The sequence below is a fragment of the Heterocephalus glaber genome, unplaced genomic scaffold (assembly GCF_053883595.1).
Source record: "Heterocephalus glaber isolate CG9 unplaced genomic scaffold, H.glaber_assembly_v1.0 deba00001737, whole genome shotgun sequence".
Taxonomy (NCBI): Eukaryota; Metazoa; Chordata; class Mammalia; order Rodentia; family Bathyergidae; genus Heterocephalus; species Heterocephalus glaber.
This window is the reverse complement of record NW_028258445.1, coordinates 6,253,274-6,274,993: the sequence shown is the minus strand read 5'-3', so window position 1 is coordinate 6,274,993 and position 21,720 is coordinate 6,253,274. Positions and strand designations below refer to the sequence as shown.

Below are 21,720 nucleotides of genomic sequence, written 5' to 3'. Positions count from 1 at the left end.
TCTCCTTGGTGCCCCAAGGGGGCTCCTACTTCTTCCTGTTTTCTAGGACACATACAACCCCTGTCTCACTCCTTTTGTAAGCCACGGGAAGAAATTAACAGTGACTTTTTTTGGTACTGAGGATTGAACTCAGGACCGCACACTTGCCAGGCAGGCACTGTGCTGCGGAGCTAAATCCCCAGCCTCAATGATTTTTTAAAATTTATCCTATTACAAATAAAATAAATTACATTTCTAAAAGTTTATTTCAGTGTAGATTAATTCAATGTTAAGTACCTATCTGATAAAGTTTATCTTATACAAAGATTGAGATGTTGTAGTTAAGTAGCTAATCCCTAGGATAACTGATCAAGAATCTGAAAGACCATCCATAGAATAATATAGAATTATTTTGTCTTTAATTTTTTAATGTTTCAGCTTGTTTGAATTTTTTGATCAATTTTTATTGTGCTGGAAAGACAGGGAAGTTAGAAATGATTTACCTGTTTTAAGTATATAGTCTGTTTAGGGAGCAAATGTTATTTTACCAAGATATAAGATAGCTGCTGTCATTTCTTGATTAAAATTCAGTTAGTATGGTATCAAACTGAATGCACCTAAAAAAACTTTGACATGTTAATCTGATTAAATAGATTCAAATTCAGCTGAAAGTTAAGTTCAGCATTAGTCATGGTTAATTACTGTCAGAAAGGATATGTTCTAGCTATTCATTTATAAAATATGAACTTTGAGATTGCATGTGAATTAATTAAATTCCCTTTAATTGCAGCAGCTATATGCAACACACAGCTTGTAGCTAGCATAAAATACTTTATTAACTTCTAGAAAATGGACAGTATCCTCATACAAATCTCTGTACAGGATTTGAAGATAATCTGGGAAAGATACACAAGAACATAAATATACCAAATATGACCCAAAGTTATAGCAACACATTCCCTCTAAGAGAAGAAATTTGCAGGAATTCAGAAAGCTACATTAATTTGTAACTAACTATAAAAAGATTAAACTCTCCTAATAAACCTGAGCTTGTTACTGAATAATAAAGTAAGACACTAATTCATGCATCTTAACTTATTTGATAATTATGAAAATATATGATATGGGATTTTTATAACATACACCTATGTGAGTGAGATTCCTGTTGGAATGACAGCTACGTTTTAAGCTCTATAAATGTTACATTAATAATTTGCTTCTTTCATGTTACAAATACAAGGGAAATTTTTCCTCATTTAAATCAGTCATTTTGTAGTCATAATTGACGTAGGTAAGGACTTATTTTTAATGAGGTACATTTGGTAAAAGAAAAACTTTAGGCAAATTAAATTTGATCTTATTTATTTGGGCAAAGAATGACTCATGAATTGGGGAGCACTCAGAAGGAGGAGAGGCTCAGAGAGGTTCCATACCAGTGTGTGCATGGGATCTTTCTGGGTAAACCGTGGGCTGCGGTCGAGGAGCGGTTTTCTAGGGCCAGGTGGCGATGCGGCCTTCATGCAGGTGGACAGGGTCTGACCATGGACTACCCGGGACTACCTGGAGCCCCTGCTGCTGCTGGGCTTAAAGCCAGCTGTCTGTTACCAAACGTACACTCTTAAGTTTGGTTTTGGTTTATTAGAGCACTGAGTTTGTTTGCAGTTTTATGCGTAAGCACTCAAAGTTTGGAGACAAAGTTAGTAGGCCTCCTGCTATTTAGCTTAACCTATTGAACATTAGGAAGTAAAAAAAATAATTTTTCCACTATCATATTAATGAAGTTAAACAATGCTCGTTTCCACATATGTTTTATGGTATTTTCCAAATACTTGCATTATTTTTATGATTTTGATCATAACATTAACTTATCACCTTTTCCACTAAAGAGTATTTCGCGAATTTACTTTGTCCTTTCCTTAGTATTATACTTACTCTAATTGTAAATTAAGATTTCATTAGGTCAGGGCTCAAAAATGTGGTCTCAGAAGTAGCTGTACCAGCATCACTCAGGACCCTGTTGGAAAAAGACATTTTGGATGGCAAAATCATTTCCAATACTATCAGAAAATATAAATTAGCTAATTCAGAAACTATGCTATCATAGTGTTGGTTTTTTCAGAGTAATTTTAATTTTGCTAACTTAAATTTGATATGGAAACACATGTATCAATATGAAAATAAATTTAAGGTATGAATGTCATTTATAAAACACATAAAACTAATTTTAAAAATTTGCTTGATTTTCCATACGTATGTCCGATGAAAATTAATTTCAGAAGAGGTAATAATCATAACTAACACTGAAAGGAAACTATATATGCAAAGTCTTTCTTGCTAAACCTATGGAGATTCACTACTATTATCCTCATTTTACCTTTGAGGCGTCTGAGCTGCAGCCGTGTCGGGTGCTGACCCTGCGTCCCGAGTTTGCCAAAAACGGTGCTGCAGCGTAAACTCTGGACCAAAAGCTGTGCTCTTGGTCATCATAGAGAGAAACGTTTTAAAGCCTTGTGCATCACAGTCAGCTCTGAGGAAGGAGGAGAGGCTCAGAGAGAAAGTGAAAAAAATGTGGAGAACGTTTTGAAAAAGCTCATTTGATGCAAGCATCTTCCCCGTTAAAACATTGCTGGAACTCTGGTTACCTATAATTGTTTGAGAGCACGTTTTTATTTGATACTTTGAAATGCATGTATCATTTAAGCACAGGAGCCAAATGATTTCCTATTCGTTACTTTCAGAATTTCTGATTCCGGACGACCCTCTTGGGTCTTGTAAGAGGAAGTACTGTGGCTTAGGAAGGCACTGTGTGGTCAGCGGAGAGACCAGGCGGGCAGAGTGCGCGTGCGTGGAGCTCTGCAGCCCTCACCGCAAACCCGTGTGCGGCTCCGACGGAGAGCTCTACGAGAACCACTGCGAAGTGCACCGGGCTGCCTGCCTGAAGAAGCAGAAGATTACCATTGTGCACAGCGAAGACTGCTTCTTCAAAGGTAAGACAGGCGAGGCCGCAGTCCCGCTTCCTGTTTCCTTCATACTCTGCTTGTACCTTAATGTTTCAACCAGAGAATAGTTTCATACCAGCAAGTATCTCGCATCAGCAAAGGAGAAAAGTGAGATTAAACCAAGAAGTGTCTGAGAATCTACATGGTATCAATTCTGATTCTCAGCTGTGAGACTAAAGCTAGCCAAAATATGATTCACAGTTTAATATAGCTTTAGGCATTGCACCATATGGCTTCCCAATCATGGCTTTCTGAGGGACACAGGGCAGCCAATTCCGGCTAAATCCACCTGGTGAAAAGCACCTGGAGTGGAATTGAGAGAGAAGCAACTGCCAAGCCATGCTGCGATAACATCCCCTCTCCTCCTGATGAGAAGTGATAGTTCCAGGGCATGCCGCATGATCTAAATTAGGTGGAACCTGCAGTTGCCCCTGAAATACCTGTGGAGAACTCAGACCAAACTCAGGTAGTGAATCTGGGATGGCAGTACTTTAAAAATTGAAATACTGAAATGTACTTGAAATCAGTTCTATTGAAAAGTTCTGAAGAAATTTGATATGATTTTAACATACTTTATAAATAATCATCAGGTGGCTTTAACATTCTTTATTTATAAATCCATTATTTACTCTGGCAATCATATTTTCTTATTAATAATTATGACTTCAGTTAAAGTTCTGGAGTTCATCATATAAAACTTCCATCATTCTAGAAGGTCAGTGATCAACTGATTCCTAGCCTTGGTTCCAATACCCACTTTCTCAAAATGTTCATGCAGTGGCTTTATATTTTACATATCATGTGATTGTTCATTCTTAAATGTATGGCTGAAATGTGATGCTACTCTACAATATTTGGCCAGTTACAGTGGTACCTTGATTCATGAACTTAATTCTTTCCACGATTCTGGTCACAAACTGAATTGTATGTGAACCAAATCAAATTCAACCCTGAGGTTCAATGTCGACCTTATGGGGAAATTTGACTAAGTTCTGTCCAATTCAGTTTGTGACCAGAATCGTGGAAAGAATCAATTTCATGAACAGAGGCACCACTTATGTGGTAAACTGAAGACTAAAAATGGATTTTCAATATTGGCAGAAAACATAATATGTGATAAAAATGATACAAAGGGCTTTTCAATGCATATAATTGTGTAAAATTGTTTATTTACCATAGGGAATTATGTGCAACTTACTCATTTAGAGAATTTTTTTATACCAGATTATCTTCTTGAAGATAATCTTGAAATTCAGCTCATTCTGTTTTTCTATCAAATACATTTTATTAATACTTAAAATATGATGCTTACGGAATACTTTTTCTTAAATCTGCTGCACGATTGCAGGCGAGCCCGGGTCCCGGGCCCACGCTGGGCCCCACCTACAGCCTGCTCACCCGCTGGCCTTGCCTGGAGAGCCAGGGCCTCTCCTTTGCCCCTCCCTGACCCAGGGCGAGTGAGGCCCAGTGATAGAGACCCGAGTCCCCTCAACAGGCCTCACCCAGGGGGCGCTCACCTCTAGCCTTTGGCTCATCTGGCTTTTATTCCCCCGGACATGGGCACGGCGATCAAAGCAACACAGGAGTCGCCTGCTTTCCAATACCATGAGTGCCTCTCTGGTGAACAATTTAACCTGTCTGAACTTTCCCTAATGTGCAGTCACCCTGCGTGCAGCCTGCTCCTTTGTGCTCACAGAGAAGGCCGATTGGGCCCTAATTCTCCTCTGGTCCTTGACACACGATGTCATAACATTACGTAAATAATATGTGCTAATCTGACCATATTAACGTAGAATCATATTCTCCAGCCAAGGTCATGCTCACCTGATACCCAGCAATCACTTGTATGAAAACACATGATGTTAAATACATGTGGGAAAATAATGTGGGGTAGGTAGTGTTCAGTTTGTATGGGATGCTTGGGCGTAACGGTGCACTCTCCGCTCACTCGCTCCTAATGTACACACACAAACACGCACACAAATTTGTGTGAGTATGAAATAGATGAAAGATGAGATACATTTTCTTTATGGATTTCTTTCATAAAACTGGTTTGAAAGCTTTTATCCTTCAGGCTTACACTAAGCATAATTATTAGCTCTGTGTTTGTGTTGAGATACTTTCCTATCATACATAATATGAAAATTCTATTTATATAATGTGGGTTATTTACCAAGCATTAGCATGTTTTCCAAGTCTCAGAAATTGTGGATTTTCTTGCTGTTTTGTTTTGCTGTTTTGCCTAACACGCAGCTAACTCATGAAATTACTTTAGCATGAAAGAAGTAAACAATATGGGACAAAAACAACTGGCTATCTGGTTACTGCATTTGGCCACGTTTGGGATGTGAAAGAAGATTCTGTAAAGCTGAAGGCCTGACATTATTGTCATGGCTAAAATTAATTCTGAGATCATGCATTATTTTCTGTGAATTTTCAGGAAGTTATGTTGCTTCCTACAATAGCCCAATGGAAGAAGCAAACCAAAATATTAAATCTAAGAAGTGCAAAAACTCATAGTTAATTAGATATTGTTCAATAGAAAAATAAAACAAATCAAACAGAAAACACTTTGCTACTTTGGAACTATTTAGAGGTGTTTGTGAAAACCTTACATTGCAGCTCATCAGACAAGAACCTATTAACAAGCCCAGGGCACAGTCTTTGGTTTTTTAACCAAAGTTTTGTTTTGTTTTCTTAAACAGCTTTACCTATTTGTTTAGTACTGCTGCATTTTAAAAGGAGAGTTGAGTACTGTAATTGCATGAGAAATCTTATGGCAGACAAAGCACAAATGATTTTATCTAAATCTTTCCATAAAAACTTTGTTGACCTCTGCTTTAATAAATTACTGGTACCTTACAACTCATTGTTTAAAATATTAGCAGATCTTTACTGTTCTGTAGCTCTTTGACTATTGATTCCTATACCAGACAGATTTATGTGGTGAAATTGAGTGAAACTACCCCCCCCACACACACATACACATACACACACACACCAGGAAATCTGAATAAGGCCCATGATATTATAAAAGTCAATATCCTGCATATACAGTACTCCAGTTTCCACTGGGAGAAGCTGAGTCAGAGTTCCTAGGATCTCTGTATTATGTCTTACAAATACATATTAATTTATAATCTCAAAATAATAATAAAAACTTTTAATAAAAATGAAGAATATTAGGAAATGTCTTAAAAGTTTCAAAGACTGTAAAACTTGGTTTATTCATTACTTATTTGCACCTTAAAGTAAGCCCTATTTATTTCACATCTGATATATGTTTGGCATTAATATGTAAAGTTATTTAAATAGATTATATAACTGTATGTTCTGATTCATTGATTTAATATTAGAATTCAGGAAAGACACATCTATATCTCTATATTGAAATGTCTGTATATAACAAATGTTGCCTATTTCCTTCTTATTTGTACTAAATATTGAAATGCCTCTAAGAATTTTCTTTAATGATGAATGATTTGTAGACCTATAGATTAAATAAATAATGTTTCTATGGATACAATATTTTCCTAATTTATACTCACATTAATTTGATCGTGAAATACATAGCTGTAGGATATGGATTGTTGTAGTGTTCGTTTATTCGCATCAAATACTTTGTGATGATGTTTGGCCTAACATAAATCATTCTGTTTTTATACTGTCCTTAGTTATTTATTTTTGTGATAAGAGAACTTTGTCTTGAAGTCAGTTCTCTAACAGAAGTCTTCTTAACTGCTGAATTCACATCAGCACTCACAGCAAGTACAGTCTCCTCTCACCCTGACATCAGATCATTCTGCCAAACTGAACGGGATTTACTTACTCAGAGTGAAGATGTAGCAGGGGGAAGAAACCTCCGCATATAACCTACGGTAAATGAAGAGGGAATTAAATCTTCATGAGAAAGTCAGTTGAGCAGCAATGCTTTAGCCATTTACTCTGCCTGAATAAAAGTGCCATAAAGGCAAATGTCCTGAGCACTTAAGTGCATGTTGCAAGCAAGAACAACTTAGGAAATATGGTTGTTAAAGCTGCCTGTGCACTGCTTGGATCAGATTTGATACTGCACACAGCTGGAGGAGACATTCATATTCCATTTTTTATTTTTTTAACTTGGCTTTTTAAAGAAGAGAATTGTAGAAATTGGACTATGAAAACTGGGCTGTCAATGAGATTGGAAAATCTGTCAGTGTATATGTGCTAATCCACAGGCGCTATGTGTTGATTTTTTGTCTTAACAGCTTGTCACCCTACCATTTAAAGAAAATATCAATCTAAATCAATAATCTTTAAAAATAGTGCTAGTATCGTTGTTCTGTTTTGGTTTTAGTCAGTAGTATTAAACTGCAAGTGCTAGTTGATGGTGAGACTGATATCTTGGGGAGTGATGAATGTAGTTTATGTCCTTTAAGGCCAGAATGCTAACATCAGAAGCTGTGGTGCCTCCAAATTCAGTCATCAAACCAATTTGATTAATCTTTTAAATTACGGTTAAAATTTTCTGATTTGGATGATGTGAAATCAATATAGTTCTTTTCTTTTTATAAAAAGTTTTGAATTTAACATTTGATTAAACATTTTGTTGCCTTTTCTCTCACTAATTAGAATGAAAAACAAAAAACCCCCAAAGATAGTACCCAGTATCAGACAAACTTTAGGTTGCCTTGTTCTGTACATTTACACGGTCACCATTTGTTACAAAAATAATATCAAATCCACCCCACCCTCGGTTTCTGAAAACTCTGTAAGGCATTTGCTAACTTTTACGTGATTTTTATATGTTTGCTTTCCATTTATTAGGTACGTCCTGGATAACTGGTATGTAATCTGTCGTATGAGGAACGATGTAAATGCACGACTCATACGGAGGTTGCATAGCCACTGATGTGGGCGGTAACGCCGCTCACACGTGATCGGAAGTGTCCTCAGGTCTGGGCTGTGGCACGCGGGAGAGCACTCTCGGCCTGGCACGTGTGAGGCCCTGGGTTCGGCTCCTGACAGCATGAATGTGTGCAGAGAAGGAGACAGACAGTATCTATTGAGCACTCCTGGTAGCAGCCCAGTACCACAGAAGGTAACTAGACTAGGTTGCCTTGCCTGAAAGTCCCACCACTGTGCGTCCGTAGCACGTTGTCACGTTCCTGGCGTGCAGCGGTACCTGCGCAGGACTTGTGCTCGTGGCTCCTTCCCACGTCTTTCCTTCAGCTCCCGCCTGGCCAGCACTGGCGGGGACAGGAGCTCAGGACCCCCAGCCTCTACTGCAGCACAGGCCTGCATGTTTCTCCGCTCGGTCTCTGCTGCCATGACAACCATTCCGCGCTCATGCTCCGTAAATTCCACCTTTCGTGGGAACGTCACTGTGAATATTTGACATCGGTTGGAGACCCTTGACCTCTGCATTATTTACAAAAATCAAATCACGTGTACAGCACAGTTTAACCAATTGCATAAAGAACTGTGTGATGGGCAATTGGAGGGCTTAAGACAGACTGTAACTGCCCTTTTGATCTTAGTAAGATTTAAGACTTGAATCTGTGAAGTCACACCTTTGAGGCTTAAATTAATTCCTTGCTTCTGGTAAAATTGTCACAGAGCTAATTTGCCAAAGTGTATTAGACTTACTGATGGTTGTCCTTTTTCTGTTTTTAGAACAGTATATTTGAGGAACAATAACTCTGGAAATATATTTGTTCGATTGACATTTGAAAAGCTTTTCCACTTTTCATTACCCTTCTTTTTAATTAAAGGTTAATTTTGCTTATATCAGCAATAGAATATCTATTAGATTAATAATACACAATTTTACCCCTTTTTTATCCCCCAAATTGTGTTAGAAATCATGAAGTAGATTTATTATTACATTTAATTTCTGTCAAATTTTTCTCTTTAACATATTGAAATTAAATTTAACTTTTGAATATTTGGATAATCATTTTTTTTAGCAAATCAAAATGATACTTTGTCATTTTTCCTAGTTGCAGTTGTAGAGTAAGTAATTTAGCTACGTTGTTTCATGTTTTCTATGAATGTATTGGTTTTCTATTAAAAGTTACATGCACAATGTTCAAAAGTGACAAAAAGACTATTTCATTAGTTCAAATAATTTTTCTTCTGCCTTAAGGATTTAAAAATATGGAGCCAGGGATTTAGCTCAGTGGTTCCACCGTCTGCCTCGAAAGCACAAGGACCCGAGTTTGATCCCTGGTACCAAAAAACAAATATTGAATCAGTCATTACCTGTTTTCGAACGTGTTGAATGTGAAACATCTGTAAGTATTACTTTTTGGAAACATTGTATTGATTACTATAATTGGAGATAAAATGTTCTGGAAAATGCATTTGAAATTTTTCTCTCTTAGTATGCATTACATTTCTTTAAAAATTCTTTAAAAATTCCCTTTGAAGAGTGTCCACAGATATTTCAGAAGTATTTTAAAAACTTATTAATGGTAAAAATTTTAAACCAAGTTGGAAATGGAAAAGCTTTTCATGTTATTCCTCAGCCAGTTATATGGGAAAAGATTTGGTCAGGCTCATATTAAATAAAGTTAGGCACTTTCCATCATAATAAAAAAGCATGGATAATTGGCACTGTTGCTCTTTTGATACAGATAGGTATTTTTTGCTGATTGTAGTTAATTTAAATGCAATTCTGTGGTTTAGAACCCATAAGAGGGTGGAAATATACTTGTGGTAACCCTTGAGGATCCAAAGAGCAACTGGCTACTATTAGGTGAAAGAACACAAGGAAGATACAGCTATGGGAGATAGCAGAATCGTAATTTCCATGTGCGGTCAGAATAATAAATTAAGAATCTTGGTGATTCATAGAAAAGCAAGCAAAATGATTTCACTCGTAAGCCAGTTAAATAGAAGGATTTGACAACAAGCCTTGAGTATTTTTGTGTCTAGATTAGATTGGAATTCACCAGTTGAGAGCAGCAAGGCAGAAACATGGGGCTTAGTTGAGACCTTATTGCAGTTGCCCAGAAGAAAATAGAAATAGTACCGTGTTTTCATTCAAAATGACCCAAGAATAACTGGCAAAAAATTTTAGACCATCTGGCAAATTTTGCTATGGGTTGGATATGGAGTTAATGATAATTAAAGAAATTAGCTAAGCATAAGATGATTTGAGGATCTGTTACTGAACTGTGAAATACTATGGCCTCAAGAGTTGTAAATTTATATGAGGAGAATGTAGAGTCCTACACATAAACATTGAAGATGAATTAGACTTGAATGTTTTCCAAGCAACCAAAAGAAAATGCCAGTTGTGCAGCTGCACCTGGTTCTGGACATCAAGGTGTAGCTTGGTCCAGGAGATGCACAGTTAGGAATTGTAGGAATAATGAGGAACAAAGCCAAGGGATGCAAGTGGTTGAAGTGAAGCAGAGAATGAGCACACGCAAGCACAGCCAAGGAAGGAACTTCTGCGTATTCCATTCTTCTGAGTTCCTGAAGTCGAGGTGCAAGCAAAGCAGACAGCCACACCCTCACTAGTGATGCAGGACGTCAGCCAGGAGTGCAGATACACTCAGATAAATACAGATTGTAAAGGGGCAGATGAGGAGCTCAGTTGTGCATTGCCAAAGTCAAGCGTGATGAGGAGCAGGAAATGAGCAGTGACTTAGTACCGACAAGGCCACTGTTGACTGTGGTAAGAGTGGGTGAAGCAGAGAACAGGAACTGAAGAAAAGAGAGAGAAAGATCATTGCAAGAACGTTACTCTAAGGAGGAGCAGATATTCATGGATATGTGTACCATTATCAGGAGTGAGACGGAGAATAGTATAGGGAATAGAAAAGGGGGCAAGAGAACCAGGGGAGAGTTCAGGAGTGGACAGGTGAGAGCCTTGCACCCCAGGCCCATTGTTGCAATTGCTCTACTTTCTTATTAGTTTAATTCATAGATGAAACTTTGGTATGTGTATGTATTAGGAACATCTTATATGCATATGTAACAGGATTTGGGACCTTCTGCGGTTTCTGGACCCCTGGAGCCCTTGGAGTGTAGCCTTGTGGATAAGTGGAGACCACAGGGGACTGCGCTCAAATTACACGGGAGCTGCTCCATAGGTCTGCGTACCTCCCTGATGCCGGCGTGACATTTCGTGTAGATTTGTGCGCCAAAATCACTTATATTGGCATTTGTTTAGAGCAGTAAAGCAGGTCACGCCTTCCCGAGGTATTTGGACTGTGTACAGGGTTACATTAGCTGTTTGATGTTGATGGACTTTCTTCCTATGAGTAGTCACTGTGGTGAGCTTAGGAACAAATTAAACAAAACTTGTCCAGTTAAAGCAAAAAGGGCTGTTAACAAATAACTTCCCAAAGTAGGGTGTAAATGGACAGTTGTCTTGAAACATAGCTAATGAAGTATTCCTATCGTATTATTTCTGTGGATAGGTTGTGAGTCAACATATGACAGAAGCTTTTTCCTGCAGTTATACATTGAGAAGTGCAACTGCTTTACCTAGTTCAGCAAATTATTTGGAAGTTTGAGGCAGATAAACTTTCTCTACCTAAGATTTCTAGAGTTAAATATGTTTTACCATGTGTGTACTTTAATTTTTGATTGTTTTTTTTTGGTTCTAGGGATTGAACTCAGGACCTTGCACTTGTGAGGCAGGCACCCGAACCACTGAGCTAAATCCCCAGCTCTGTGTATATTTTAGTTTATTAAATTTAATTTATTGAAAGGAAGAATATTACTTATGCTTGATGAATTTCTTAAATGTTCAAAATGCTACATGCTTGTCAAATATTTCAGGAAAATTCATCAATAATGCATCAATAAAAATGAAAGACATGCATGTGTATATCATGAAAAGGTATGTATGAACAAATACAATGTTTTAACTGTTCACTGATGACCATTTATTAATCTTAAGGCTCTCTTCAGAGATGAAACTATGATGCAGTCATTACTTTTGTCACATGGGGGGATGATTTTCTAAATGACTCAAGTGATTGCCAATTTTTTTCCCCCTTTTTCAGGAGTGTAGGGTTCTAGTAGTTTAGACTAATGTTTGTCCCTGATACTCAGGAACTTGAGATCATTCTGTGGCAAAACAAACCTCTAACTTTTGTGCAAGTATAACATTTTCCCTTAACAGGTATGTGCCATCATATATTCAGTCATTTTTATGGTCATTTTTTTATTGACAGTTTATTATTAGTATGAGATCCAAAAGCACAAAGGGAAAAGGAATCCAATAGAACCATATATAGCAAGAAAATAATTAAATAAATAAAACAAGAATATGCAATGTATGAAGAATTAATTGCATCCTTCATCATGCATGCAAACTTTGTACAGCTTTGACGGACATTGCATGTTGTTTTAACCAGGAGGCTAGGATCCTGAATAAAAATGCATGTCTTTAAATTTATTTAATTTACACTGGGGACCTAAGGATACTGATTACTTGCCTCAATGCTCAGGAGGGTTCACAGTGACACCAGTAGCACTGTATTATGCAGGAGTTCATGCATATGTGGGAGAACTAGGGAACTCAGGTAGTGTGACACTGACTTTGAGTAGAGTGAATATTACAGAGGGAGAAAAACATGTGTAATGGAGATTTCCCAAAGAACTGAAATTAGAGATTCCAGATTGCTCAGCTTTCCCCCTGCTAGGTATCCTCCCCAAAGAGCTTACATCATCATACTACAGCGATCCATGCACACCAGTGTTTATAGCAGCACTACTCCTAATAGCTACATCCTGAAAGCAACCGTATACCCATCAACAGATGACTGGAGAAAGTAAATGTGGTGTCTATATATCATGGCCTACTACTCGGTGACATAGAATGACAAATTTGAGACATCTGTAGGAAAATGGATACACTTGGAAAATATAATGTTGAGTGAAATAAACCAGATCCATAAGCTTAAATAAGGTATGGTCTCTCATTTGAGTGAGGCAGAGTCCAAAAAAGGAAATGATAAAGGGACAAGGTTGGATCTCTTGCAATAGGAAAGTGGTCCAAGGGACCAAGGGCGCATGTGAGGGGGAGGGGAAGTGAGAAGAGTAAAGATGTGCCACGTGCAGGAGCCTACTAACCCCAGTTACTGTAAGCATGATATGCCATAACATGGGCCAAGACAGATAATATCAACAAGAGTGAAAAACTGCATACAGGGGCCGGGGATTTAGCTCAGTGGTTCTGCCGCCTGCCTCACAAGCGCAAGGTCCCGAGTTCCATCCCCATTACAAAAAAACAAACAAACAAAAAACAACTACATACAGGAAAGGGAGCAGGAGGGAGGGAGGGAGGGGTGAGAAGGGGAGGGGCTAAAAAGAAAGAAAGGACCAAATTGTGACGTGTAGGTATAATCCCTCCAGAGGAGACTGCAAGCTACAGGAACTGCAGACATGTAAAATAAAACACTGCATTTGCTATGAAGATGATCTAGCAAACCACTTATGAAACACAACAAAAACAACAACAACAGCGAAAAGGAAAACATTCATAGCTGCTTGTTTGCACTGTGTCTGCAGAGTCTTGTGCACTCATGGACTCCCAGCCAGCACAGAGCATGGACCCTGCTGCACTAGCTTGCGGTGTTCCTGTGCCCTATCAAAACCCACTCTTTCTTTTATGTGTCATCACACTTAGCTTTAAAATAGTAAGTTAAGTATGTGATGCAATTAAATGCTTATTAAATACGTTCACATGAAGGATCCGCCTCGGCTCACAGCACTGGCAGTTTGCGTGAGGTATTAAAGAATGTGTAGGTTTTAGTGGGGTGAGCTTTTCAGGACTCAGAATAATAGCTATGGCACTTAGCTGTGATGACTGTCTACAAAACATGAGTGGAATTTGGGTTTTTAATTAAATTTATGTCAAAATGACTTTCAGATCCTGGAGAAAAATATGCCTGAATAATATAGCACATGTTTTGGCCTTTAAAGATTTTACCAAGTGAAAACATTTACATGATACATTGGCACAGGCTGCATAGCTCAAAAATAGCTAGTCTATTGACACGGCAACAGCTTTGTTCATTAATTCCATAGTAAACATGCGCTTCAGCTCCGTAGGAATTTGTCACTGCTGTGTCTACATCTTCTGGAAGCAGCAGGCATGGAAGCGAGGTTCGTCGGAAAGTGTATAAAGATGTGACAGCACGGTGGTGCCATGCCCTTTCCATGTAATTCTAATTATCTCAACATCAGGGTACTCGCTGCATAGATAGATAAATGCAAATCTTCTGTAGACATCGAGACATTGCTTCATGAGCGTAGCTGCCAAGTCCGCTTAAAGACTGAAGAAGCTCACTTGCAGAGTCTTGCTTTTGTTACTCGGAGCCAAAGCGCCTTTCACTTTGCCTCTCCCCTAACTCCGTCTTGCTCTCCCCACGGAGCCCACTCCATTGCCCCGCATTTGGAAGGGACACCCTTGTGTTAGTTTTCCATCACTGCCGTAGAACAGCCGAGAACGTCGACTTTTACCGGTTTCGGACGTCCGGGTCACCTGCTGCTGCTGCCGGGCCCTGCAGGGCGGACCCGAGCACTGACTGGGAGGGGAGGCGGGCACCCTCGCCGGGCTGCGGAGCGGAGAGACGTGGGCAGGACCCCTGTCCCCGCGCGGCTGTGCCCCAGTGACCTGCTGTCCTCTGCACCTTTAACTCTTCCTTCACCTCTCAGTGGGGCCGCAGGCTGGGACCAGAGCCTTCAGCCGAGGGCCCCGGGGACACAGCGGACCCGGAGTGCAGCGTCTACCGTGGCTTCTGCGGAGGCCAAGCCCCGACCACACCAGCAGCCAGGCCAGCAGCCTGCTCTCAGGAAAAACGCAGAAGGCATAAAAGCAGTACTTTTCCTACCTTCGTTCCAATCAAATTTAGGCAAACAGATCAGTTTGAGCGGGCCGCTCCCTGTTTCAAAGCTTCATCTTCTTTTCCCCGAACAAAACTTGAAGCCCTTTGTCCTGCTGACTGGTTTCCTACCCCTGGAGGTCGGTAGCATTTCCTTGCTTCACCTGAGCTCTGCTGACCAGTGCAGAAGAAGAAAAATACGGTTCGTGCCGTATCGGCGACATTCGCGCAGGCCGGCCGGGCTCGATCCCGGCTGCTTTCTTGTCGGTAGTGGAGGGGCTCAGCTGTGGGATTTCCTCAGGATGCACATGTCACATGTCTCCTTGGCAGCTTCTGTAATGGGTTCAGGTTTTGACAAAGTAGCACTTCCGAGGAGCAGTTGTGACGTCAGAAAGCGCCTGAGCAACGGAGACTAACCCAGCTTGGGGATGGTCCCCCTGACTTGTTAGCTGGGTGTAAAGACACAGGATCATCACATTCGCTGTTGGCGCTGATGTTCATGGTTTTATATTTAAGTGCCAAGGCCTGAGAGCTTGGAGGGGCCAAATCCATTAATTCACTTATGAATCTCTTAAGTGATCAGACTGAGAAGTCCTAATGAACACCGAGAAAAACTTACTCAAGACTTTTGAATTTGTGTCTGCATAAAAGTGACGTATTATTCCACTTAAGCCTATCTTAATATATTTTGAGCTATAAAGTAATTTTTGTTTTGCCTGGTTTTGTTTTCTCACTAGTTGGGCTTGAGCTCTTTAGTAATACACCTTCTGTCACATTCATACCTCTGGTTTCTCCTTTTGCCACAGCATCGGTGAAACAGAACTAAAGACTTATGGGAGTTCTGGGAAATACTGGACCAAGCAGAGCACAGTGTGGCCCTGGCCCTAGGGCATGCAGGGTCCAACTGGTCACCAGTGAGTCATCTGTGCATTTGCAGAAAAATAGACCACATGCACTTTGGGAAATTCCTATCATATTTCCCCAAGAGGGACTTATTGCTTAAAACTAATCACCCCAAATTCTCCATGAGCATCAATTAAAATTTTATATTTAATTTGGGGGTCAAATTCAGTGGGCTCACTTCTACTATTGAGCTATCTGGCTTTGAATAATATTGTTAGAATAAAAGGCTGATACTATTGTACATAAGATTCATGTAGTTCTTAAAAATGCATTTTGCTAAAATTCTAACATAAGAAGGATATTTTAATAATTACATATAAAATGGTGCAGAGGTGGAGAAAATAGTATTTCCATGTGCAAAAGCTTGAAGAAATGAAGAAAAGTGATCTTTATATGAGAAAGGTGTGATGGGTTTTGATAGGGATTAGAAATGGAAGCCTAATTATCTCTTTATTCCAGAAGGAAATGAAAATTATATCTGAATAGAAGGCAAGGGCCAGTCACATCAGTAGTGCCTTTTAAATCTCTTTAAAGGATGGCACATAAAATGAGGGAATATTAAGTCCTATAGAGGACTTAATATCTGAGCTAAAAGAAGAAAAATGAACAACATGAAAAAGATGTTAAGGCTTGGAATTTGATATCCTTTAGGAATAACACCCATTAAAGAAATATCATTTAAAAAGTCTTGAAAAGGTGTTTGATATAGTCTCCCTTCAACCTCCCTCCAGGATGAGAACCTGACTGCTCTGATTAATGAGAGCTTACCATTTAAATATGTAAGGGCAGTTAACAAAACCTTAATGTCAGCAAGTTAGCAAACTGTAAGACAGCAGCATGAGGGTGGGCTATCATTAGGTGACCCATAGTGTTATTCTTTTGGAAATTATTGAGAAAAAAGAGAAATGTTATACTTTAATTATTTTTTCTCACTTTAGCAAAAGATAAATTCAATGAAAATTTTAAAAGAAGAAAATGAGCCACTACTATGTTCAAGTTTGGCCTTGTTACCTTCGTCCATTATTTAAATGTTAGTGTCTTCCCTTGCCTGATAATTTAAAGTACTATTAAAAAACAAAAGCTCTCTCTACTGTTGTACACAACAGGATGGTCATTTGGCTAAGTTTGCTGACTCTTAAAATCATGTCTGTAGGATTCTCTATTTTCATTTAGTGAATTTAAGTGAATATATGCTTGCTTATTTGTTAGATATCATAGAATTCTGCATATAAAACTGGTTTTACAGACTGCCTTTTTGGTAGGTATATGGCTTACTAATTTAAAGCAAGCAAAGACTTGTAAATAGCTTATTATTGGTGACAATATTAAGTTGGCCCATATTTTAAGGAATTAATCTAAATTTGTGAAGATATATGTAATAAATCTATATAAAGAAACTTTAAAAAAGGGAAAGATGAGATAGAAAATGTTTCATAGATTTACTCATTTTATTTGGTTAAATCCAGTCTTATGCTGTTTTTCCATTTATGGGATTTGAATTGAATTTATTAAATTTGTTAACTTATAAGATTACTTAGTATCTTTCTCATAAGGCCTGAAGTGAATTTTAATATATAAAACAATGTTAAGCCTTTTAGTCATGATTCAGAAGGTCTCATTTGACTGGGGAAATCATCCTATCTCAGAGTTCCTACTCTTCACTCTCCCATGTTCTTGTGCCCCTGGTTCTTGCTGCTCTTAGTCTTCATGTTCTTTTTCAAAGATACCAAAACAAGCACCTTCTTTAACAGGGCCCTGATTTGCTCCTAGTGAGGTGGTTTCTGAGGTCTGCACTTGGCTCATTTGCTCCCTTCTTTGAGGATGCTTTTTATCTTCATCACAGGCTTCTCTACAGCAAAACCTGTCTATATTTTCCCTCAAAAGAGTAATGCTGCCAGAAAGGTTGCTAGGAATTTCTGTTTCCTGATTTTTGGTGGACTTTCCATTCCTGTGAAGGTGACCATCTTATAGACTATCCTTGCTCAGCCTCTGGTGCTCAGAGGCATCTTCGGAGCTGTGAGGAGAAGGTGATGACAGTTGCACATCCCTTCCCAGGTCTTAAAAGTTAAGTTTTCTACATATCAGTAATGAACTAGCTGAGCAAGAAATCAGGAAAACAAATTCACCATAATTTCCAAGCACACTAGAGATCAAGCTAACGAAGGAGTTGAAGAAACTTTATAAGGAATATTATAAAGATTCTTTCATTCTTTTCTGAAGAAGAGAATTTGAAGATGGGAAAACCTCCTATGGTCATAGATCTACAGAATTAATAATATTAAAATGTCCATATTATGAAAAGTGATCTACAAATTTACTGATATTTCCATCATAATTCTAATGATAATGTTCACAGAACTAGAAAAATCAATCCTAACACTCATATGAAAACACAGAATACCCAGAATGACCAAAGAAATCCTAAAAAAAAAAAATTGGAGACATCGCACTACATAATTTCAAATCTTATTATATAGCCATAGGAACAAAAACTTCATGATACTTACACCAAAATAGACACAAACTGATGGAATAAAATAGAGAAGGCAAAAAGAATCTCACACAACTGCATCATCTAATTCTTGACAAAGGAGACCGAAACATACCTTGGACAGAAGTCAGCCACTGTAGCAAATGGTGCTGAGAAAATTGAATATCCTTAGGTAGAAGATTGAAACTAGATCCCTAACTCTTACTGTGTGTAAAACCAACTCAAAATAGATCAAAGACTTAGGAATAAGTCCTGAAATTTTGAAACTGCTAGAAACAAACATAGAGGAAAAAGTTTACTTAAAGCGATGGCCACTGAAAATATCAAGAATCAACGAATGGGACTACATCAAACTAAAAAATTTCTGTGCAGCAAGGGAAATAACTAACAATGAAGAGAGAGCCTGCAGAATGAGCGGTCAATGCAGCCCTCTTCCCAAAGAGGGTTAATATTCTGAGTGTATAAAGCAAGAAAAGTTGACACCAAAATATCAAAGAACCCCGTCAATAAATTGGCAAGTGAATCTGACTTTTCTCACAAGAGGAAACACAAATGCTCATAAACAGTGGTAAAGGAAATGTAATGCACATAAATATATCTGTATTACTCAAAACTATATTACATTGAATTATTCAGAACAAAATTGCTTTAATTTGTAGAGAAATGGATGGAACTGGAGATTAACATGTTACGTGACACGTACGCCAAGTTCAGAAAGAAAAGTATTCATGTTTTCCCTAATCCATGAAATCTAAAAATGAGGCCATGAAAGTAGAAGGGAGACTGTTCAGAGGAAGGAGATGGGAAGAGCATCTAAGGAGGGTAACTGGGGAGATGGATTTGTTCAAAATACATTACAGTCATGTATGAAATTACACACTGAAATCCAGTATTTTGTAAAACTAATATGCATGCATAAAATATATTTAAAATCATTTAAAATGTTATAAAGGATGACAAGAAAACAATCGAGTTTATCAAGGAATTAAAATTGAGGCAACCATAAACATATTCCTAATAATGTGGAAGTGTTACAATACTCTTTCTAAAGTACTCTGGCTTATGAACTGAGTGTGACACAGCAGAAGCCACAAGCTATATCCCCCTGACTTGAGATGCACGTGTTCAGCTCCGCCCGGAGGGGCTGTCCAGGGCTGCTGCCTTGGTCAGGGGTCTGCTTCAGCCTCTTCCTTTGCTGCTCCGAGTGCTCTTTGTGCTTCACTTACAATCAGTTTTCTCTATGTAGAGTATCATGTCATCTGCAGATAATGACAGTTTAACTCCTTTGTTTCCTATCTTTATTCTGTTTATTTCTTTTGTCTAATTGCTGTGGCTAATGTTTCCAAAACTATATTGAACAGGAGTGGTGATAGTGGACATCTTTGTCTTGTTCCTCATTTTAGTATGAAGGATTACAGTTTTTGACCATTTAATATGATGTTGGCTGTTGGTTTTGCACAGATGGCTTTTGTCAGGTTGAGATAATGACCATCTATTCCAATTCTCTGTAGGGTTTTTATCATGAATGGGTGTTGGATTTTTTTGAACCCTTTTTTCTACATCTATTAAGATGATGATAAGGTTTTTGTATGCCCTTCTTGTACATGAACAGACTCACTGAGAGAGAAACAGGAGAAACAATTCCTTTCACAATAGCATCCAAAAAAACAAAATACCTAGGAGTCAATCTAATGAAAGAAATCAAAGACCTCTACTCTGAAAATGACAGCACTCTGAAAAACAGAGACCAAAGAGGATATCAGAAAATGGAGAGACATTCTTTGATCCTGGGTAGGAAGAACCAACATAGTGAAAATGGCCTTACTTCCAAAACTGCTATATAGATTCAATGTAATCCCAATGGAAATCCCAGCAGCATACTACAGAACTGGAGAAAATAATACAAAAATTCATGTGGAACAAGAAGAGACCTAGAATAGCAAAAGCAATACTAGGCAATAAAGACAAGGTAGAGGGTATCACAACCCCCAATTTGAAACTATACTACAAAGCTACTGTGATAAAAACAGCATGGTACTGGCAAAGAAACAGACCTGAGGACCAGTGGAACAGATTAAAAGATGCAGAGACAACTCCAGACACGCTCATCCACCTCATCTTTGACAAAGGAGCCCAACACCTTCACTGGAGGAAAGATAGCTTCTTTAATAAATGGTGCTGGAAAAATTGAGTTTCAACTTGCCAGAGATTAAAACTAGACCTATATCTCTCAACATACACTAAAGTAAAATAAAAATGGATCAAAGATCTAAATATTAAAACAGAAGCAGTAAACCTGCTGGAAGAGAAATTAGGTAGAACTCTGGAAGATATTGGCATAGGAAAAGACTTCATGAACAAAACCTCAGTTGCCCGTGAACTAGCACAGTCAACAAGTGGGATCTCTTCTTATTTAAAAGCTTCTGCACAGCAAGAGAAACCACCAGTAATGTGAAGAGACAACCCACAATGTGTGAAAAAATTTTCACCTGCTGTTCCTCAGACAAAGGTCTACTATCTAGAATCATAAAGAACTTCAAAAAATCAGCCTCCCAAATTGAAAGACTTAATTCAAAAATGGGCATCTGAAATGAACAGACGTTTCTCAGACAAAGAAGTGTAAATGGCAAATAAACATGTGAAAATATGTTTAAAATCACTAGTCATTCAAGAGATACAAATGAAAACAACGCTGAGATTTCACTTCACTCCAGAAAGAATGGCTGCTGTCATGAAATCAACCAATAACAAATGCTGGCGGGGCTGTGGGGAAAGAGAAACCCTGCTCCACTGCTGGTGGGAGTGTAGACTGGTGCAACCACTGTGGAAATCAGTATAGAGATTCCTCAAAGAACTAGGACTGGAAGTCCCATTTGACCTAGCTATTCCCCTGCTGGGGATCTTCCCCAAAGAATTAAAAGAATCATACCACAGTGATATATGTGCACCCATGTTCATAGCAGCACAGTTTGTAATAGCTAAAACTTGGAAACAGCCCAAGTGCCCATCAACTGGAGACTGGATAAAGAAAATGTGTGTTTTTTTAAATGGAGTACTACTGAGCCATAAAAAATGAGAAATGAGAGACATTTATAGCTAAGTGGATGCACATTGAGGCTATACTCTTAAGTGAAATAAACAGGACACATATGTGTAAATACCAAATAGTTTCTCTGGTGTGAGAAACTGAAAGTGTAAAGACTAAAAGCCAAAATAGATAATGTGAAATTGGAAGAAAAGGTCCAAAGGGGAAGGAGAAGTGGGATGTATAGGGGAAAGGATAGAAGGGAATGGAATTAATATGAGAAAAAGAAAAAATGGAAACAAAGTCTTTGTAAATAGGGAAGGGTGGCAGGGTTAAAAGGGCAGGGGAATGGGGAAAAAAATCAGAACCAAGATACATCATGTAAAGGTGCATACTCTAATGATGAATGTCATCGTATTCATACCTAAAATGTACCAATAAACTTAATGAATAAAAAAATAAAAAGCAAAATGAAACAAAATAGAAAGGGTT

General features: G+C 38.4%; 1 protein-coding gene across 6 annotated transcripts in view; it reads left to right on the top strand.

The window, feature by feature from the left end:
• Fstl5 (follistatin like 5) overlaps positions 1 to 21,720 on the top strand; it is a 742,188-nt gene that overhangs the window by 269,472 nt on the left and 450,996 nt on the right. For all 6 annotated transcript variants that reach the window (XM_087200319.1, XM_087200322.1, XM_087200323.1 and 3 more), the window contains one exon: positions 2,718 to 2,966. In XM_087200319.1, the coding sequence (XP_087056445.1) occupies positions 2,718 to 2,966 (249 nt within the window). The remainder of the gene's footprint in view (positions 1 to 2,717; positions 2,967 to 21,720) is intronic.